Genomic DNA, 17969 nt, shown 5'->3' with positions numbered 1-17969 from the left:
AATTTGTTAATCATGTCAGATTTGTTTTATACAAATGAAGTTAACATATGTTAAAAATTTATTTCTACAGCTATATATTTTCAAAAATCATATGTTGAAAAATATTTTTTATTTGATGATTTCAAATTATGAAAACTCGAAAACGTAATAAAAAAGGTAAAATGTATAAAACAAACCCCTATATTAATAAAGTAATAAGAAACTTAAACAATAAAATTAAAAAGTTATAAAATACTGAACACTAAAATATAAATTGTATATTTAAATTTATATAATAATATTAAAATTAAATATTTATAAAATGAAAATATACCCGCACTATGTGCGGGATAAACTCTAGTTATATATTAAAATAGAAGTCTTAGCCTTGATTCATGTGTGAGTTTTTTAAAAATAGACATAATAGACATATTCCTAAAAAATCATGTTACATTTAATCTCTACTCTGATCATTTAAATTTTGGGCCTGCCAGAAATTTTTATTAAGCTATCAATAATTGGATTTAAAGAATAGATGATCCATTGGATTTATAGATAGTATAAATTAAATAGATATAATTTAATATTGTAATATTATACCTCCATATGTTAAATATTTAAATATTTGTCGATGTTAACTTTTAAAATTATAAAGATTTTTTTTAAATAATAAAAATCATATTATCTAACAATGATCAATCTTTACTACCTTAAACCAATGAAAACAAATTTTAAACTATATAGTTTATTTTAAAAATTAAACAAAAACTAAAATTTTAATTATTTACTCGATAATATAAACTATGAAGTGAAAAGTTTAATTTTTAAAAACTTTCTAAATTTGTGAAATGTTACAATATATTTGAATATGATAATAAAACAATATTTTACTAATCTTTATATATATAGTTACGATTTTAATAATGAAATAATAAACCGGAAGTATATATATAGAAGAAGATACAAATACATGTGAAAGTTTAAAATAATTTATTCAATGAAAAAAATATACCATAAACTTATTATGTTTTAAAAATTGATAGTTCACATATATTATAATATATATCAATTTAGAATTGAAAACAAAATATTTATATAAAAATAAATGAAAACAAAAATCCATGCGGTTACGCGGATCGAGATCTAGTATCATATTAATTGAGCATTATTATATAGTGTTAAACACCATTTATGTGTGTTAATAATGTCCTGCCTGTCTTTTAATTAAATAGGAAGATACATACAAACATAATTTTTGAGGTTAGAGGAGACGAATGATACCATAATTTGCGGCCAGATTCTTTGGTTCATGCACGAGGATAGTCGGAGAGCAAGAAACCAAAAAAAAACTATTGATATTTCTCTAGCAACAGTCGATGACACCGTACCACGTGTGCGGTATCTAATCACCGGTCAGTTCTTCTATTTGTACTTATTTGAGAGAATTTTTAAAACGTCCAAACATGAACAAAACGCATGGCTCATATGGAGAATCAGGTCTGTTCCAATCCTAAGTAGATACTTAAATTACTCTTATCCAAAGTGATATGACCTCACCTACTTCGTAATGTATGTTACGTTTTTGTTTTGGTTCAAAATGAGTCATGTATATTCTTCATGTTTATATAAAAAAACAAAATGTTGTTATTGTCACAAACTAACAAAGCTAATAATAACTTTTATTTAGGGACAGTCACATTAAGACATTTTCAAACAAGATAATTAAAATACATTTATGTTCTTAATAGTTCTAACTATTTAAACAATAATATAAAATGGTAAATCGATATTTTGTATGTGACAAAAAAGGTGTTAAAACAATGATAATTGAAATGTTGAATCCGTCTTGAAAAAAATAATTGAAATGTTTAATCATGCAATGGTTGCAAGTCCCATTGGGCTCTCTCTGTTAGGTTCCAACCCTCTCTTCCTTACATTAGCAAACGAGCCTCGTCCACTAAAGAGAGTTATGAAGACTGAAGACGCAAATTGCATAGAAGAACCAGCTTTACTATTTAATATTGCACATTATTTTTTGCTGTGTCACAACTTCGTTCATAATACAAATCAAACCCTAACAATCTTACTGAAAAGTCATTTACTAAAACCATGCCAAGAGTAAAGCGTCAAGGCATGTACATCCTTCTTAAACGTCCCTCGTTCTAGAAAAGTTTCTTTAGAACCTTAAAGACTCTTTATAAAGCTCTCTACTCTTCGTCAAGCCTTACATAAGAAACAAGAGTTGGTTAGAGAGAAAAAGACAACAAGTAGCTAAGATAAGAAAAAGGTCACTGAGGAGGAGGATCATTAGACCTTTTGATGGTAAGCTCAGCTCTGAGATGGAGTATGCCATTGATGAAGTAAAGACTATCCTCCGCAATAAAAGACGTCCATGGGATCCCAAACAAGTTCCTGTACCCAACTGCTTTCCCTCCTGTGAACGTGTAGTTCCCTTTGTACTTGCTTATGAACTCCTCCGATGGCTTCGACCTCGCCGAGAACTCGTAGTCCACTCCAAAACTCACCGACCCTTTCTCCTGCATCCCGAGAAACAGTCCAAAACAGTGGAAAGAGCTCTGCTGGTCCATGTTGCAGTGCGCCGAGAGGAAAAAGCCTTGACCGCCTAAGTGAAAGGCCTGCGAATAGACTCTCCCCGAGGGGAACAGCCCTGCGCATTCTTCTCTTTTCAGGTCTAGGTAGACCACGCACTGCGGCCTAGGAAGCTCGAACTCGACGACTTTAACCGGTCTGTATTTGTAAGCTCTTTCTATGAGGCGTCGGTTCACGGAGGCCGATTCTTCCGCGGCTAGGCTGCGTTGCCTGTGTGGGGCTTCCGCCTTGAAGAAAAGAGCTTCTAGAACGAGCTTTGATGCTATCTCGTGGTCGAAGTCGCTGCAAGTCAGCACCTTCTTCAGCTTTCTGCATGTCATAAATGGGAAGCGGATGGATAGCGCGAGGCGTGACCCGAGAATCTCTCTTCGCTCCTCCAACGAAGGGTACTGCGCTCTTGCCCATTTCAAGATGAAATCATAAACCGCATCCTCTGATGCAATCTGGAGATCGTCACTTGATAAAATCGCCTCGATTCCTGCCAATGGTAGAGACATAACCTCCTCCTGAAACCTGAAAAAGAAGAGTACGAATCAACCCACTCATCATCATTGTTGTGTCGTTTTGAGGGTCTTACTTGGTAATATCCTTGTAGCGGGCAGCAAGGAACTGTTTTGCAGCATCGGTTAAAGGCTGAACAGCTTTAGCCATCAGAACACTAGAGGGTAGCTCGAGATAGAGCAGCGCAGACTCGGGAGTCATAGGCATACTGCGGAGAAGCCTGCTGCAGTACCTCATGCAAGAGGCAACCTCAAATTTATCAGCAGCCATGAGCACATCTAACAAAGCAGGTGCTGTGGCCACAGATACCACGTTGCTGTACATGAAGTTTAAAAGCTCCATCAAAGCAGCTTCCTCTGCCATACAAACAATAAAGCAACAAATGTAACCTATTTGTGTCTAGTCCTGTTAAAGATACAAAGCTAAGGATAAACTAAACTCACATTGAGATATGCACACATGAATAAACATTACCTGAAGCATTGATTCGAAGAGTGACATGCCTTTGGTCAGATTCCCTCATGCCATTGGAGAACAACTAAAACATTTTCAGAAGAAAAAAAGTGAGAGACACACACACACATGGACAAGACACTAGAATCAAAAGAAGGATTGATTGATTGATAACCTTGTAAAAGAAAGGGCTTTTGGCAGCTAAGATAGGAGAGCTAATATGAAGTTCAATAACCCTAACAACTTTAGAACAATCCATCCCCCAGCTTGGCTCACTACTTGTATCCTCTTCATCACCTATTAAACCAAAACCCCATAAGCTTCCACTTCTTCTAACTATACTGGTCAAAAAGGACGTTAGCTTTAGTACTTACTACCTGATAAAGCCTCTTCAATCATTGCCTCACCTTCATCATCAAGATTATCACCACCAGGACACCCATCCATATCAGGCTGCTCATCCGTCAAAATCTGCTCCTCAGGACACGCCACGATGTCCGAAATAGTAACTGCCAAAATTCAAACACAAACGTTAAGAGATTGTATAAAAAGGGCTTCTCTTTTCTAGAAAAAGGGTAAAAGGGTAAATATATTACCAGATTCCTTTTTGATATCTTCTCTTCTCCTCTTGCGATGACGAGCCCAATCGGCGATGCTCGTGCATCCCTCAACGTCTGACCTGGAATCAGATGGATTACCCATGATCTCGATCCGGAGCAATCGATCGGAGAAGTTGCTGTCGTTGAAGGCGAATCCGAAGTCGCCTTCGGAGGAGGAGCCGTGACGGGAGAAATCGGAGTCCATCTGGGTTTTGGGGTCGAAGAGATCCGTGTTTTCACCACCTCTCATAACCCTCTAACAGAGGAATCCGTGAAAGGGTGAGATGAAATGAAGAAACTTGATGATCGTAGACGAAGTTAGAAAGAGAGAGAGAGAGCAAAGGATACGAGAGGAGGAGACTATTCCTATATACAGTCTGTCTTCTATCTTATCTATCTACTAACCGGTTCGGTTATTTTACTAAACCGATCTTCGGTTTCCTCTCTTGAGTCTTGGATATCTTAAATGCTGCTATAAAATTTTGAATTTTGTGTAGGTGTCAGACACTAAGCTAAAACCTATAAGCTATAAAATTTTTGAATTTTGTGTAGGTATCAGACACTAAGCTAAAACAACCAAACCAAATTGGGTGCTTGCATACGATGGATAGATTACAAAATGGTTTTATATAGTTCATAGAACAATTTAGAGCTTAATTAATTCATATCTACTTAAAGATTCTGATGTATTATCTCTCTCTCTCACACATTAGATACAACTTTTAATATAAAATGAGAGAGTAGCAGGTTTTGGAGGAGCGTGTTCGTTTTGTTTTTTTTTACAGGTATTCGTTAACGAATGCTGTTGTTGGTTTAGGCATGTTCGGTTTTAGCTGAGTGGGCTTGGAGGACGGACAAATGATGCTTGGGCTGCGTGAGGGTTATTTTTAGCATTATATTTTACTCAAATTTAGAATGGAGAACTCCAACAAACCAAGTTTGACTTTGAAGTCAATGAAAACTTGTGGTGGTAAAGGTTTGGTGAAGATTGTCTACTAGTTGTAAGTGAGCTGGAATGTTTGGTTTTGATGAGATCCATAGCAACTGATGGTTACTAATCTCCAAAATGTTTAGCGCAATTGAAAAGTCGTATTAGCATTGAGATATACAAAGAGATTGTCACAATAAAGCAGAGTTGTATGACAAGAACATCAATCTGATGTTTTATCATTGGAATGATCTTCAGATGGCTCAATACTTTTACTCTCATTACGGTTTCACATATGATTTGTTACAATAGCTTCTTTAGTAAAATTATGTCTCTTTCACATATATTCAGATTAGTTCGTGTATTCGTGGATCCAGTAATATCTTCATGCTATATAAAGATTGTTACGTTACCTTCAACATGTCTGACCATGAGCTAAAAGTAAACTCACGAAACATTTGTTTTAGACACAAGAATTTATAAATACTTTATATAGAAGTTTTAGTGCATAATTTTTTTAATATACAGTAATGGTTTATGAGCAAAAATATATTTTATTCTTTAGACATCTAAATACATAAGACTGGATCTTACCATATACTGGAATTTTTTAGGGAAATTTGGTGAAATGATGCTAAAAAAACTATATTGATTAAGTAGCCAATTGCCCTAACTTTTTACTGTTCCACTTGTTTTTTATATAATATTGATATATTGCCTCTGCTCGAAACCGGAGAAACCTGTTAGAAAAAAAAAAAATTAATAATTATTATTTTGTAAAAGTATGTCGCGTCTCGTTCAGATTCACTAAAGAGTCTTCATTACTACAGTTCTATTTTATCATGTTTCATTTCATTTGATGATTACTAAAGAATGTTTTATTTTGTTTAGAAATATAGTTTTTGAACAAGTAAATATTGTATTATGATCTAGATTGTATAGTTTAATATTACATAATATAATATAATTTTACATAATATATGTAAATGTTTAGACTTTGATATTTGGGTTTAGGGTTTATATTTGAGTTTAAGGTTTAGTGAATATGGTTTAGGGTTTAGTAGTTAGAAGGTGAGGGGATATGGTTGTGTCAGCATTAACTTCTTCCATGAAATCATAGACATTTAATTATTTCACCAATATATACCATGTTATTTATTTTGTTTCATTCTATTTGGATTTATGGTTTATATTTGGATTTAAGGTTTAGTGAATATGGTTTATGATTTAATATTTAAAATGTGAGAGGGTATGGTTGGGGTCAACGTTAACTTTAACTTCTTCCTTGAAATCGTAGATATTTCATAATTTCACCAATATATATCATGCTATTTATTTTGTTCCATTCTATTTGGGTTTAGGGTTTAGTGAATATGATTTAGAGTTTAGTATTTAGAAGGTGAGTGTGTATATAGTTGGGTCAGCATTAACTTTAATTTCTTCTATGAAATCATAGATATTTCATAATTTCACCAATATATATCATGCTATTTATTTTGTTCCGTTTTATTTGGGTTTATGGTTTATATTTAAGTTTAGGGTTTAGTGAACATGGTATAGGGTTTAGTATCTAGAAAATGAAGGAGTATGGTTAGTGTCAGCATCAACTTCTTCCATGAAATTATAGATATTTCATAGTTTCACCAATATATACTATGCTATTTATTTTGTTTCTTTCTATTTGGATTTAGAATTTATATTTGGTTTATGACTTGTATTTGAGTTTAATGTTTATTGATTAATGTTTAGGGTTTAGTATTAAGGGACTGGGTAGGATTGGGATAATGTTTAATATATAGAAGTTGGAGTTGGGATAATGTTTAGTTCTAGAATGTCTAGGTGATATTAGAAATATGTATTATTTCGGTGATGTAGAATAGAACACTCAGACATATGTACGTGGTCATAAACGTGTGACGTGGTTTCTTATATTTTCTCAGATGTGAATTAAATATTAGTCATACTTCAATTTATCTATGTCATGTAACCTTTTATCCTTCAACTGTTAGTCGTAAAACCGACTCATTTGATGCATAATTGTTAGTTACCTAATTATATCAAAACCAATTACATGGCTCTAATTTATTCTCCGAACATATCTGCATCAAAGCCAACGTGTTTTATTCTTCTTCTTTCGATTTGGTGTTTTAGGTCTCTACTGATTTGACTGGTCAGAGTAAATAATATGCTAATTCAAATTTAAGCAGATATCAAAGCTATTAAAAATGCAACAACAAAGACTATTGTAAATAGCTGTTGTCCACTACCTGGAAGCCTAACACTGCCAAACCTGACAAATCCCATCACCAAACTAGGTCCAGTTTCAACTCAAGTACAAAAAAGGCATAAAATCTTAAAACAATTTACAGCTATCTACGATGAATAGACCTGGGACTTTTATTCGAGATCCGGATTCGATCCGAGATTCGATCTAGATCCGATCTAAAAATCCGAATATCCGGAAGGGTCGAATCTGGATCCGGATAATAAAAAATGTTGGATCCGTCAAAGCCGGATCCGGATCCAGATATCTTAATTTTTAAGTCCAGATATCCGGATCCGTAAGTTTTATTAATAAATATTTTAAAAATAGTAATATCTATATATAAAAATTAATTTTATTTAATATATTTTTATTTTTATAATAGTATATATAAGTTTTATGTAAATTTTGTAATATTATACATATAAATAATTAAAGACATTATATATATTTTTATTTTTAAATTATTGTTAATATTTTATATATATTAAAATTATTTTTTATTTATTTAAGGATCCAATTCCGAATCCGGATATCCGCCGGATATTACAATTTTTAAAAGGATATCCGACACCCGGATATCCGAGAACCCCGGATCCGGATAAGGATAATAAAATTATGGATCCGCCGGATAAAGATCCGAATCCGGATACCTTAAAATTACCCGGATACCAGTTCCGTCCCATTGCTAAGATACACCTTAATTTTATTAAGTTATAAAAAGTTTTATTTTCTCCACCAGGAACAGCAACAAGACAACCTCCAGTTTCAGTAGAATGAGAATCATGAGATATTGTGGGTAGCCAGCCAGGTAGGGAATTAGGGCCACATGTTAGTAAGGATTCGATTGACTAAATTAAAACTATATGGGTCTCTTTTGAGAAATCTATAATTAATAAAGTACCAGACTGTAAATAACAATATTCTTGAATAACATTACCCGTATCATCTCTTCTTCAAATCTTAAAGCCATTTATCTGTGCAAAAACAAACCCAAAAGGCCAAGACATTCACAGCTAAGGAGCAATCTCGAGTCTTGGTTCAAAGCAGAACCCAGTAAAGAGCTGAAGAGGGAACTTCTTGGACACAGGACACTTCTGAGACCACTTCCAACACTTTAACTTCATGTCGAAAGTCAAAAGCGCGGGAGATCCATAGCTCTGAACGTAAACCATATCATCGCTGCCGCTACTAGCAAAAACATCGTCTAACTCACCAAAGCCTTGGAAGAATCTCTGAGGCATTCTCGCCACTTCTTGCCACTCTTTGCCTCCTTTTAAAACCCAAACACCAATCCCTTTGATGATGTCTGGTCTATCGTGTTTCCCTATCCCTCCAACGACCACAAGCTTCTCCTTGAGGTTCATCAATCTCCCACAGGTTAAAGAACACGGCATTGGTATAAAACTCCTCATCAAGATTCCTTTAGAGGATGATATCGACGAAAGATTCAAAGCAACCAAGCCGTGGCGATGATCAGAGCCTCCCGTGGAGTAAATCAAGAAGTAAAGAACATTGCCGCAGATCACACTCTCGTCTCCTCCTCTCCATCCGGTTAAGACATCGGTTACACGTGTTGTCCAAGTCATTGTCTCGGAGCTGTAGAGATGAACAGAGATCTCGCACTGGAAGAAATCTCCCGGAGCTTGCTTTGACTTCACTATAGAAACAGAGTAGCTCTGTTTTGCTCTGTTTACGGAGGTAGACAACGATGCGTAATCTATAGATCTGTGACCGGGCGGTTCGGTGAGCCTCCTCCACTGTTTGGTTATAGGATTAGAGACATAGATCTTGTTTCTGCAGTCATTATCCGTGAAACAAACCAATCCACAAGAGGAAGCAACGAACCAGTTCCAAGTCTCGATGCAAGGGAGATCGAAACCGTACCATTTCCTGATAACCGGGTCGTAAGCATAACCGGATGGGTCATCGGTGGTAGTGAACATGAAGTACCAAGGCTTCTGAGGAACAGAGTTGTTGTTGGAGAAGTTTGATAAGAATCTTTGAGAAGATACAATCTCGTTCCATCTTTTGCAGACGGTGCCTGCTCTGAAGATGCTTGCAATGGGGAGAAAGGTTAGGATTCTTTCTAATAAATCGTTTGGGAGAAGAGAATCCATCGAAAAGGTTTGGACTTTGGTCTCGTCATCGTCGCTCTGCTCAGAGTATGATTCAGCATCAGGGACATGTGTAGTAAAGTAACTGTACGGATAAGTGGTCCAAGACGTTTCTGCTTCCATCCTCAAAGTCACTGAAAACAACACAAAAAATCAGTAAATTTATAACCTTTTTGAGTTTTGACACATCTACACACTGAAAAACCATAACAGTCCATTAGCAAAAGAAGAACATTAAATAATAAACAAAAGATATGATCAAAGCTTGCAGTCTCAACAAAAGGAACAACATAGATTCAATACACAACACAGAGCTTCACCAAATTAGATTCATTACACAACACAGCCTCTTGAAGGCAGATTTATTACACAACACAGAGCCTCTTCAAGTCAGATTCATTACAGAACACAGCCTCTTGGAGTAATATTTATTACACAACACAGAGCATCTCCAAGTCAGATTCATTACACAACACAGAGAATCTTCAAGTCAGAATTTGTAATGAAATAAAACAAGACATAACGTTTTCGAACCAGATTTGCTTTATGAGACATGCAAAGACTTAGTCCAGTAATGGAATACGTGTATCAGAGAAAAACAAAAGAGAGAAAGCTTGCGTCATCCTTTCAACGTCAAGATTTCAACTTTAGTAACAATTAATACAAAGATTAGATATTCGGTAAAGCGTTTGGTTCATGGATATGAAATTAGGCTAAACGCTTACATTTATCAAACATCTGGTAACAGCAGATACACTCATTAAAATAACAAAACCCATCATCAATCAAAGATTACCAACACGGAACGGATCAATGAACCATCCCAACATTAAAAAAAAGTGCAGAAAGTGACAGTGAGAGCAAACAGAAACCCATCTCGGTTTTCATTACATACCTTCGAACCGAGGGACCTCGTGGGTCTCTGAATCTTTAGAATTCTCGAGATTCAAACCGATAAAGTATCTGACTTTTTTTAGATTTGCGAGTGGAAATGCCGCTTTTGTGGATATTGGTTGATGAAAAGACTCGAAATGTTAGATTTTTCCTAAGAACAGCAGATGGAAATGAAATGGGTCTGTCCGGATTCCGGATTTGTCAAGAGTATGTAAGAGTGAGATAAAAAAAGGGTTCATCAGTAGGACAAGAGCGAGAGGTTTAGACAAATCTGGTTTGATAGACAGAAAGAGATAAGAAGAAGAGACGTTTCGCGTTCGATTATATAAATCTGAATGAAACGGACAATGAGAGGAAGGAGGACAAAAGAGAGAGAGAGGAACAAGAAGAAGAAGACGACGACGTTTGCTCTTTGCTTCTTTTTATTTTCTTTTTGCCATTTTTGTTTTTGATGGGAAAAGAGTTTAAAATAAATTTGATCAAACAAAGTTTAAGATAAATAAAAATTGGAATACAACATTAGAGCGCATAAAAATAGTTTTAAAAAAGTACAAAACATAAAACAACGGAAAAAATAATCGTAACATGAATAATAATGCTTTCTTACTCATCAACCTCTATCTTTATTTATTTTAAAATAACAGTAGCTCAATAAACTAATCAAAAATTTGTTTTATTAAAGATGACAAAAAAAATTGTTTTATTAAAAGAAAAACAAATCAAAATGTTATTTACATTTCTTATTTCGTTTAGTTATAATACTTTGCTTGCCCTTTACCTAACCTAATACACTCAGTCACTCACGGCTATACAGTAACAAACTTAAAACCAACGCATAAATTTGCATGCACAAGCAGAAATTCCCAATCAAAATATTATATGCAACTCCCTTAAAAATGCTGGTTTCTTCATATGCACTAACTACATATAACGTGTCTATATATTGATCTCAGCTCATACGCTTTACTTTCTTTCTTCTTTAGATCATAGGACCCTTGCCCTTTATGGTTATGTAACTACTCCGGTATTTATATTCCATGTAGTGATTAACATACATACAATCAGCGGCTTACCAGTACTATGATCACATTTCTGGTTATGTATTTGAATTAACTGTAACATCCCTTGTGATATGTGAAAAGGCTTAAGATAATTGATTTGACTACCTATGTCACCAAAGTTGACTTACCTTTTCTGGAGCACATCCCGAAAGAACTCCAGAGTTAAGCGTGCTTGAGCTGGAGTAGTGGAAGGATGGGTGACCTATCGGGAAGTGATTCGCGATAGCATTCGAGTGAGGCCAAAGCATGGGAAAATGTCGGGTGGTGATTGCAGGGTCAGTAAACAATGATTTCGAGCCTTCAAAAATTAACGGACCGACCGTCAGATGGGATGGGGCCCACGGGCCGAGAAAGCGGGCGTGGGTGGCCCATTAGCCATGGGTGGTCGGGGCGTTATAAGTGGTATCAGAGCTGGTTAGCCATCTCAGTTCTGACCTGAGAGGCGTCTTGAGACCTGTCGTGGGGCGCAACGAGGACGTTGCGTTCTTTGAGAGGGGGTGAATTGTAACATCCCGAGTTGTGATATGTGAAAATGCTTAAGAGAATTGATTTGACTACCTATGTCACCAAAGTTGACTTACTTTTTCCGTCACACATCCGTTTAGAACTCCAGAGTTAAGCGTGCTTGAGCTGGAGTAGTGGAAGGATGGGTGACCTATCGGGAAGTGATTCACGATACCGTGTGAGTGAGGCCAGAGCACGGGGAAAGGCCGGGTGGTGATTGGAGGGTCAGTAAACAATGATTTCGAGCCTTGGAAAATTAACGGACCGACCGTCAGATGGGATGGGGCCCACGGGCCGAGAGAGCGGGCGTGGGTGGCCCATTAGCCATGGGCGGTCGGGGCGTTATAAGTGGTATCAGAGCTGGTTAGCCTAGCCATCTCAGTTCTGACCTGAGAGGCGTCTTGAGACCTGTCGTGGGGCGCAACGAGGACATTGCGTTCTTTGAGAGGGGGTGAATTGTAATATCCCGAGTTGTGATATGTGAAAAGGCTTAAGAGAATTGATTTGACTACCTATGTCACCAAAGTTGACTTACCTTTTCCGTCACACATCCGTTTAGAACTCCAGAGTTAAGCGTGCTTGAGCTGGAGTAGTGGAAGGATGGATGACCTATCGGGAAGTGATTCACGATACCGTGTGAGTAAGGCCAAAGCACGGGGAAAGGTCGGGTGGTGATTGCAGGGTCAGTAAACAATGATTTCGAGCCTTCAAAAATTAACAGACCGACCGTCAGATGGGATGGGGCCCACGGGCCGAGAGAGCGGGCGTGGGTGGCCCATTAGCCATGGGCGGTCGGGGCGTTATAAGTGGTATCAGAGATGGTTAGCCATCTCAGTTCTGACCTGAGAGGCGTCTTGAGACCTGTCGTGGGGCGCAACGAGGATGTTGCGTTCTTTGAGAGGGGGTGAATTGTAACATCCCGAGTTGTGATATGTGAAAAGGCTTAAGAGAATTGATTTGACTACCTATGTCACCAAAGTTGACTTACCTTTTCTGTCACACATCCGTTTAGAACTCCAGAGTTAAGCGTGCTTGAGCTGGAGTAGTGGAAGGATGGATGACCTATCGGGAATTGATTCACGATACCGTGTGAGTGAGGCCAAAACACGGAGAAAGGTCGGGTGGTGATTGCAGGGTCAGTAAACAATGATTTCGAGCCTTGGAAAATTAACGGACCGACCGTCAGATGGGATGGGGCCCATGGGCCGAGAGAGCGAGCGTAGGTGGCCAATTAGCCATGGGCGGTCGGGGCGTTATATTGACATGGGGTCTTTTGTGTATGTGATTTCTTTGATATGAATTCAACTGTTATTTGTATACGTGGGTCGTTCAAGGTAGAATATAAATCACTTTTCGATTTGTAGCATCATAATATGACTCCTACATCCATGAGTGGTTTAGAAATGTATAGTAGAAAACCTTGCAAATTTGTCTGACTACCACTAGTCACCTTTGATATTTTGCTGTATTACTCATTTAAAGATATAATCAAATTAAAACTAATCTAGAGGTAGAGTCAAATCGTGTTTAACATCTAATAGATAACAGTATGAAACAAAGTTATTTTGTCGTTAAAAGAACAAAAGTGCGACGTGATGACTGTTTGGAAGATATATCAAGATCAATATGCACTAATCAGTTTGGCCTAGTTGGTGGTGCCGCATATATAGACATGCCTTTGTGCACGTTAAGTCTTCTCACTTTTCATTCTTACATTGTGGAGCAAACTGCAAAACCCACTCACACATGACACATGACACATGACACATGACACATGCACTCACATATTTTTATCTGTTTTCTTTCATGAATTATAAACTATTTCTAAGAGACTATTTGCAGACTTTATATAATATCTACAGCTCAAAAGTGATGTTGGGGAGTAAGTTATTCGACCATCTCCACTTCATTTATCCTTTACAACTAATTATGAGGCTTTGCTTTTATTTTTGCTTCAAGCCGTCGAAGTTTGAGGACTGCTTCTGGTTCTTCAATACATAAACATATGCAGGGCCGGCTTAGATAGGGGGGCGAGCGGTGCGACCGTCCCGGGCCTAATCCGTCGTTTCCCTATTTCTTAATAGATAAGAGGTCGATTTAAAAAAAAAATAAAAAAGGGGCCCAAATTTTTTTATATCAAAATATTTTTTATTTCCATAGATTTATTTTTAAAAATACTTTTGGTATTTTGAAAAAAACTATTTAAAAAAATATATATATCTATCAGACTTTTTAAAGAAAAATAATATTTTGGAAATTAAATTTTTTTTTTGTACCAGGGTCCATGACACCATTTAGCCGGCCCTGGAGATACGTACATAGATAGTTCCTCCAAGTTTTTTTTTCTTTTTTTGGGTGTAAATGTTAAGATTTATACCACTTTTTAGAGTTTACAATGTTGTGAAGCACAACTTATTACAAAAAAGAAAAGGAGCAAGGGAGAGAGCAATATAAAGAGAGTAGCATTAACTATAAGGGGAAAGGAACCAAAAATACAACTCCAACAAAAAAGGATGAGGAGCTGAGGATGAAGGCCGAGATAATGACATCAGTCTATCTCTCATGGCACGGTCCACTACTCGAAAGAACGCCTCTTCAGATGATGACACGCTGGTGAAGATGCGAGCATTCCTTTCGCGCCAAAGGTTGTAGATGATCACTTGGTTGAGAAGCTTGAGCACAGTCACTGCCCGTGAGGCATGAGGTCCAGGGAGCTGCTGGCAGAGGAGAACAACTTCAGCAAGTGAGGCAGGAGAAGACGCCAAGTACCTGCCACAGAAACGAGACCAAGTAGCAACCGCAAATGGACAATGAAAAAACAAATGTTCTATAGACTCATCAGGTAAAGAACATAAAGCACAACCTGGAGAAACAGATAGACCCCAAGAGATCAAACGATCACGAGTTGGTAGTCTACCTAGGAAAGCCGTCCAAGAGATGAAGGAACAACGAGGAATTTCCTCTTTGAACCAAACAACTGAATACCATTGAACCAGAGGACTAGGAATTCGTATTCCTTCCCAAGTCACCCTAGAGGAGAATGACGGGCCAAAACCCCCAGAGCCTTTCCTCCACAAATATACATCATCACCGTGAGCTGTAGACGGGACTGTCGTTGTAGAGAGGATGATCTGAAGCGTTACGTCGAGTTCAGAACGGGCTGTCGGTAGATGCCAATGACCATTGTTGACTACTTGAGAGACGGTGGCGTTAAGCGGTATCCTTAAAGAACGGGGACCCGTGGCTCCGTAAGGTTGAAGTAAAGGACCCAACTCAGTCCAGTAATCATGCCAGAACAAGGCTGTGCTACCATCTCCGACCCTGCATCGGAGGAAGTTATGAAGTTGGTCCTTTAGCTGAAGCATACTCCTCACAGTGCTTGAAAACCTTGGCGCATCACTTATAAGCCATAAACTCCTTCCATTGAATCTATTACTTGTTAACCAAGGAACCTAAAGAGAGCCTGACCCGTAGAAAAATAACCAAAGCCTTTTCAACATGAAAACCATCTCAAATTCCTCAAGGAGTCTGATCCCAAGGCCTCCCTCCTTTTTAGGAGTACATATATGCTTCCATGAAACTCTTGCCCCTGAAGCAGAGGTTGTACTGTTCTTCCAAAGGAAACCTGAAAAAGAGAATCCACCTTTGCATAAAACCATTTAGGCAAGACAAACACATAACTCCAAAAATTAACCATCCCGTAGATCACAGAGGAGATCATCGTAACCTTTCCAGCAAAAGATAACACCTTAACAGTCCAGGAATGGAGCTTCGACGTTATTCGATCAAGGAAAGGCTGAAGAGTAGCTGCTGAAATTCTTTTAGGGCTGAGAGGTAAGCCGAGATATCTGGTAGGAAATTCACCACGACGAAAACCAGAAAGGTTGCTCATAACCGCGACTTCGGAATCCGAATAACCGCCGTAGAAAATCTCAGATTTGGATTCATTAGTATCAAGATCAGACCACTCCTTAAACCGATTCATAACGCCTTTGATCCCAGCAGTGGAACCTGTAGAACCATCAGAGAAGACTAACAAGTCATCAGCAAATAGCAGATGGGTGAGCTTCGGGGTTGTACAGAGCGGGTGAAGTCTATAGGATCCATCAGATTCTGCTCTATCCATCAAACGGGAAAGAACTTCCATAAGCATGATGAAGAGATAAGGAGATATAGAATCGCCTTGGCGAAGACCCTTCTTCCCTTCGAAGAAGCCAGCAAGCTCTCCATTAATAGCAACCGAAAACCTGGGAGAGGAGATGCATTCTGTAATCCAAGTGACGAACATTGGAGGGAACTGCTGAGCCTCTAAAACCTTCACCACGAAATCCCAATACACAGTATCAAATGCTTTACGGATGTCAATCTTGATCATGGCACTCCTAAGGCAAGAGGATTTATTGTAGTCCTTGATAAGCTCTGTTGCTAGCAAAACATTTTTGCCTAGACTGCGCCCCTTTAAAAACGCGGCTTGGTTTGGGCTGACGCATTCAGTCAAGATTGGCTTGAGACGATTCGCAATGATCTTAGAAATGAGTTTATAGACAATGTTGCAGCAGCTGATTGGTCTATAGTCAATGAGAGAACAAGCTTCCGGCATCTTTGGAATAAGGGCAATGGCAGTAGTGTTCATGTCCTTAAGCAATCTACCGTTGCGAAAGAATTATCTTACAGCAGATGTAATATCCTGACCCACGACGTCCCAAGAGGATCTGATAAACTCAACGGAGTAACCATCAGGCCCTGGACTCTTGTTAAAAGGCATCGCAAATAGAGTAGCTTTGATCTCCGCTGCTGTCACTTCCCGTTTTAAGTAATTTTTCTGGAGATCAGTGCATCGAAAAGGCAGCAAAGACACCAAGATATCCAGAGAAACTGAAGAAAAGGGTAGATCTATGGCACCTAGGATCCCCTGGAAATAATCAGCAGCATGAGATTTGATCTCCTCCGCAGAATACAGAACACGATCATCGGCGTCTTTAAGATAGTGGATATGATTTCTAGTGGCATGAGTAGACACAGTCATGTGATAGAAATGTGTGTTACGATCACCTACATCTGCCAAACGAACCCTCGACCTCTGTCTGTAGAATTTTTCTTCTGCCTTGAGTAGAACATTTAACTTGTCTCTTTCAGCATGCTCCTCTTGGGCAGTAGCAGAGTTCGGCGAAGTAAGGAGAGCTCTCCGGAGAATATCAACTTTCTCTTTCTGCTCTTTAACCCTATCAGATATACCACTGAAGTGCCTCTTATTTAAGCTTCTCAACGGTCTCTTCAACAGCTTTAGGGATCGAACCAGCTTAAATTGATTTGTGCCAGTGATCAGGTCTGTGTTCCAAGCTTCTCTTACTATCCCTGCATAGTCAGGATGATCAATCACGTGATGAAAAAAATTAAACGGCTTAATAACCTGTCGTCAAACAGAAGGCATCCTAAACAGACACGGTGCATGATCAGATTGACAAGGATCGAGAAATTCCGCATACGAGTCAAGGAATAATGAAGACCACGGTTGATTAATGAAGGCATGATCGATTCTCGTGGATATAGGACTAACATCCTGACTGTTCCTCCAAGTGTATGGAACACCCTTAGCTTGTGCCTCATACAATTGAGCATCCTGAAGACCCAAGTTAGCATCATCCATTCCAGAGACATCAACACGAGAGACGAGGTGGTTGGAGTGATGTGAGGTACGCAGCATCTGATTAAAATCTCCCAACACAGCCCAAGGGTGAGAGGACACTAGAGATGAAGCTTGTAAGTCGACCAATGAATTCCACATACTCCGCCTTTCCTCCACCAAATTAAAGCCATAGATAAATGTTACCGTGAGACTAATATTTTCCGAGAGGATAGAGACCCCACAAGTAACTGATTGAGCTGTTGCATCATATATAACCAGAAGAACACTTGGGTCCCAAACAATGACAATTCGACCCGAAGCAGCCTCTGCATAGTTGCCAAAATAATTCCATCCCCTTGGAATAGCTCCTAATACTCTCTCTTTATTACCCTCCAAAATGTGTGTTTCCAAAAAATCTCCAAAAAGTGGCCTAT

The 17969-nt window shown here is 38.1% G+C and overlaps 4 protein-coding genes across 14 annotated transcripts; all 4 read right to left on the bottom strand.

Moving 5' to 3' along the window:
• Positions 1 to 1968: 1968 nt before the first annotated feature.
• Positions 1969 to 4505, bottom strand: LOC106405902 (BTB/POZ domain-containing protein POB1). Of its 8 annotated transcripts, none has more exons than XM_013846459.3 (7): positions 4140 to 4505; positions 3918 to 4052; positions 3719 to 3840; positions 3565 to 3628; positions 3167 to 3446; positions 2293 to 3102; positions 1969 to 2202 (listed from the first exon to the last, which is right to left on the bottom strand). In XM_013846459.3, the coding sequence occupies exons 1-7, from the start codon at positions 4390 to 4392 to the stop codon at positions 2187 to 2189; spliced, it is 1680 nt and encodes a 559-aa protein (XP_013701913.2). In that variant the 5' UTR covers positions 4393 to 4505; the 3' UTR covers positions 1969 to 2186. The 8 variants fall into 8 exon arrangements, with proteins under 8 accessions (XP_013701913.2, XP_048616214.1, XP_048616213.1 ...); XM_048760257.1 differs by having other exon boundaries at positions 3921 to 4052; positions 4140 to 4504; XM_048760256.1 differs by having other exon boundaries at positions 3719 to 3879; positions 3951 to 4052; positions 4140 to 4504.
• A 3703-nt stretch (positions 4506 to 8208) lies between these two features.
• Positions 8209 to 10769, bottom strand: LOC106403125 (F-box/kelch-repeat protein At3g61590). 4 transcript variants are annotated; one of them, XM_013843969.3, is made up of 2 exons: positions 10346 to 10769; positions 8209 to 9584 (listed from the first exon to the last, which is right to left on the bottom strand). In XM_013843969.3, exon 2 carries the CDS (start codon positions 9571 to 9573, stop codon positions 8350 to 8352), a length of 1224 nt encoding a protein of 407 aa, XP_013699423.2. In that variant the 5' UTR covers positions 9574 to 9584; positions 10346 to 10769; the 3' UTR covers positions 8209 to 8349. The 4 variants fall into 4 exon arrangements, with proteins under 4 accessions (XP_013699423.2, XP_022559722.2, XP_048616209.1 ...); XM_022704001.2 differs by lacking the exon at positions 10346 to 10769 and adding an exon at positions 9985 to 10291; XM_048760252.1 differs by lacking the exon at positions 10346 to 10769 and adding an exon at positions 9820 to 9978.
• A 3605-nt stretch (positions 10770 to 14374) lies between these two features.
• On the bottom strand, positions 14375 to 15274 carry LOC106359075. Its single transcript, XM_013798835.3, has one exon. It carries the CDS (start codon positions 15272 to 15274, stop codon positions 14375 to 14377), a length of 900 nt encoding a protein of 299 aa, XP_013654289.2.
• Positions 15275 to 16572: 1298 nt separating this feature from the next.
• Positions 16573 to 17694, bottom strand: LOC106403832. The gene is made up of 2 exons (XM_013844616.1): positions 17352 to 17694; positions 16573 to 17264 (listed from the first exon to the last, which is right to left on the bottom strand). Exons 1-2 carry the CDS (start codon positions 17692 to 17694, stop codon positions 16573 to 16575), a joined length of 1035 nt encoding a protein of 344 aa, XP_013700070.1.
• Between the last annotated feature and the right edge of the window lie 275 nt (positions 17695 to 17969).

The sequence above is a fragment of the Brassica napus genome, chromosome C6 (assembly GCF_020379485.1).
Source record: "Brassica napus cultivar Da-Ae chromosome C6, Da-Ae, whole genome shotgun sequence".
NCBI classification, from domain to species: Eukaryota; Viridiplantae; Streptophyta; class Magnoliopsida; order Brassicales; family Brassicaceae; genus Brassica; species Brassica napus.
This window is presented reverse-complemented; position numbering and strand designations above follow the sequence as displayed.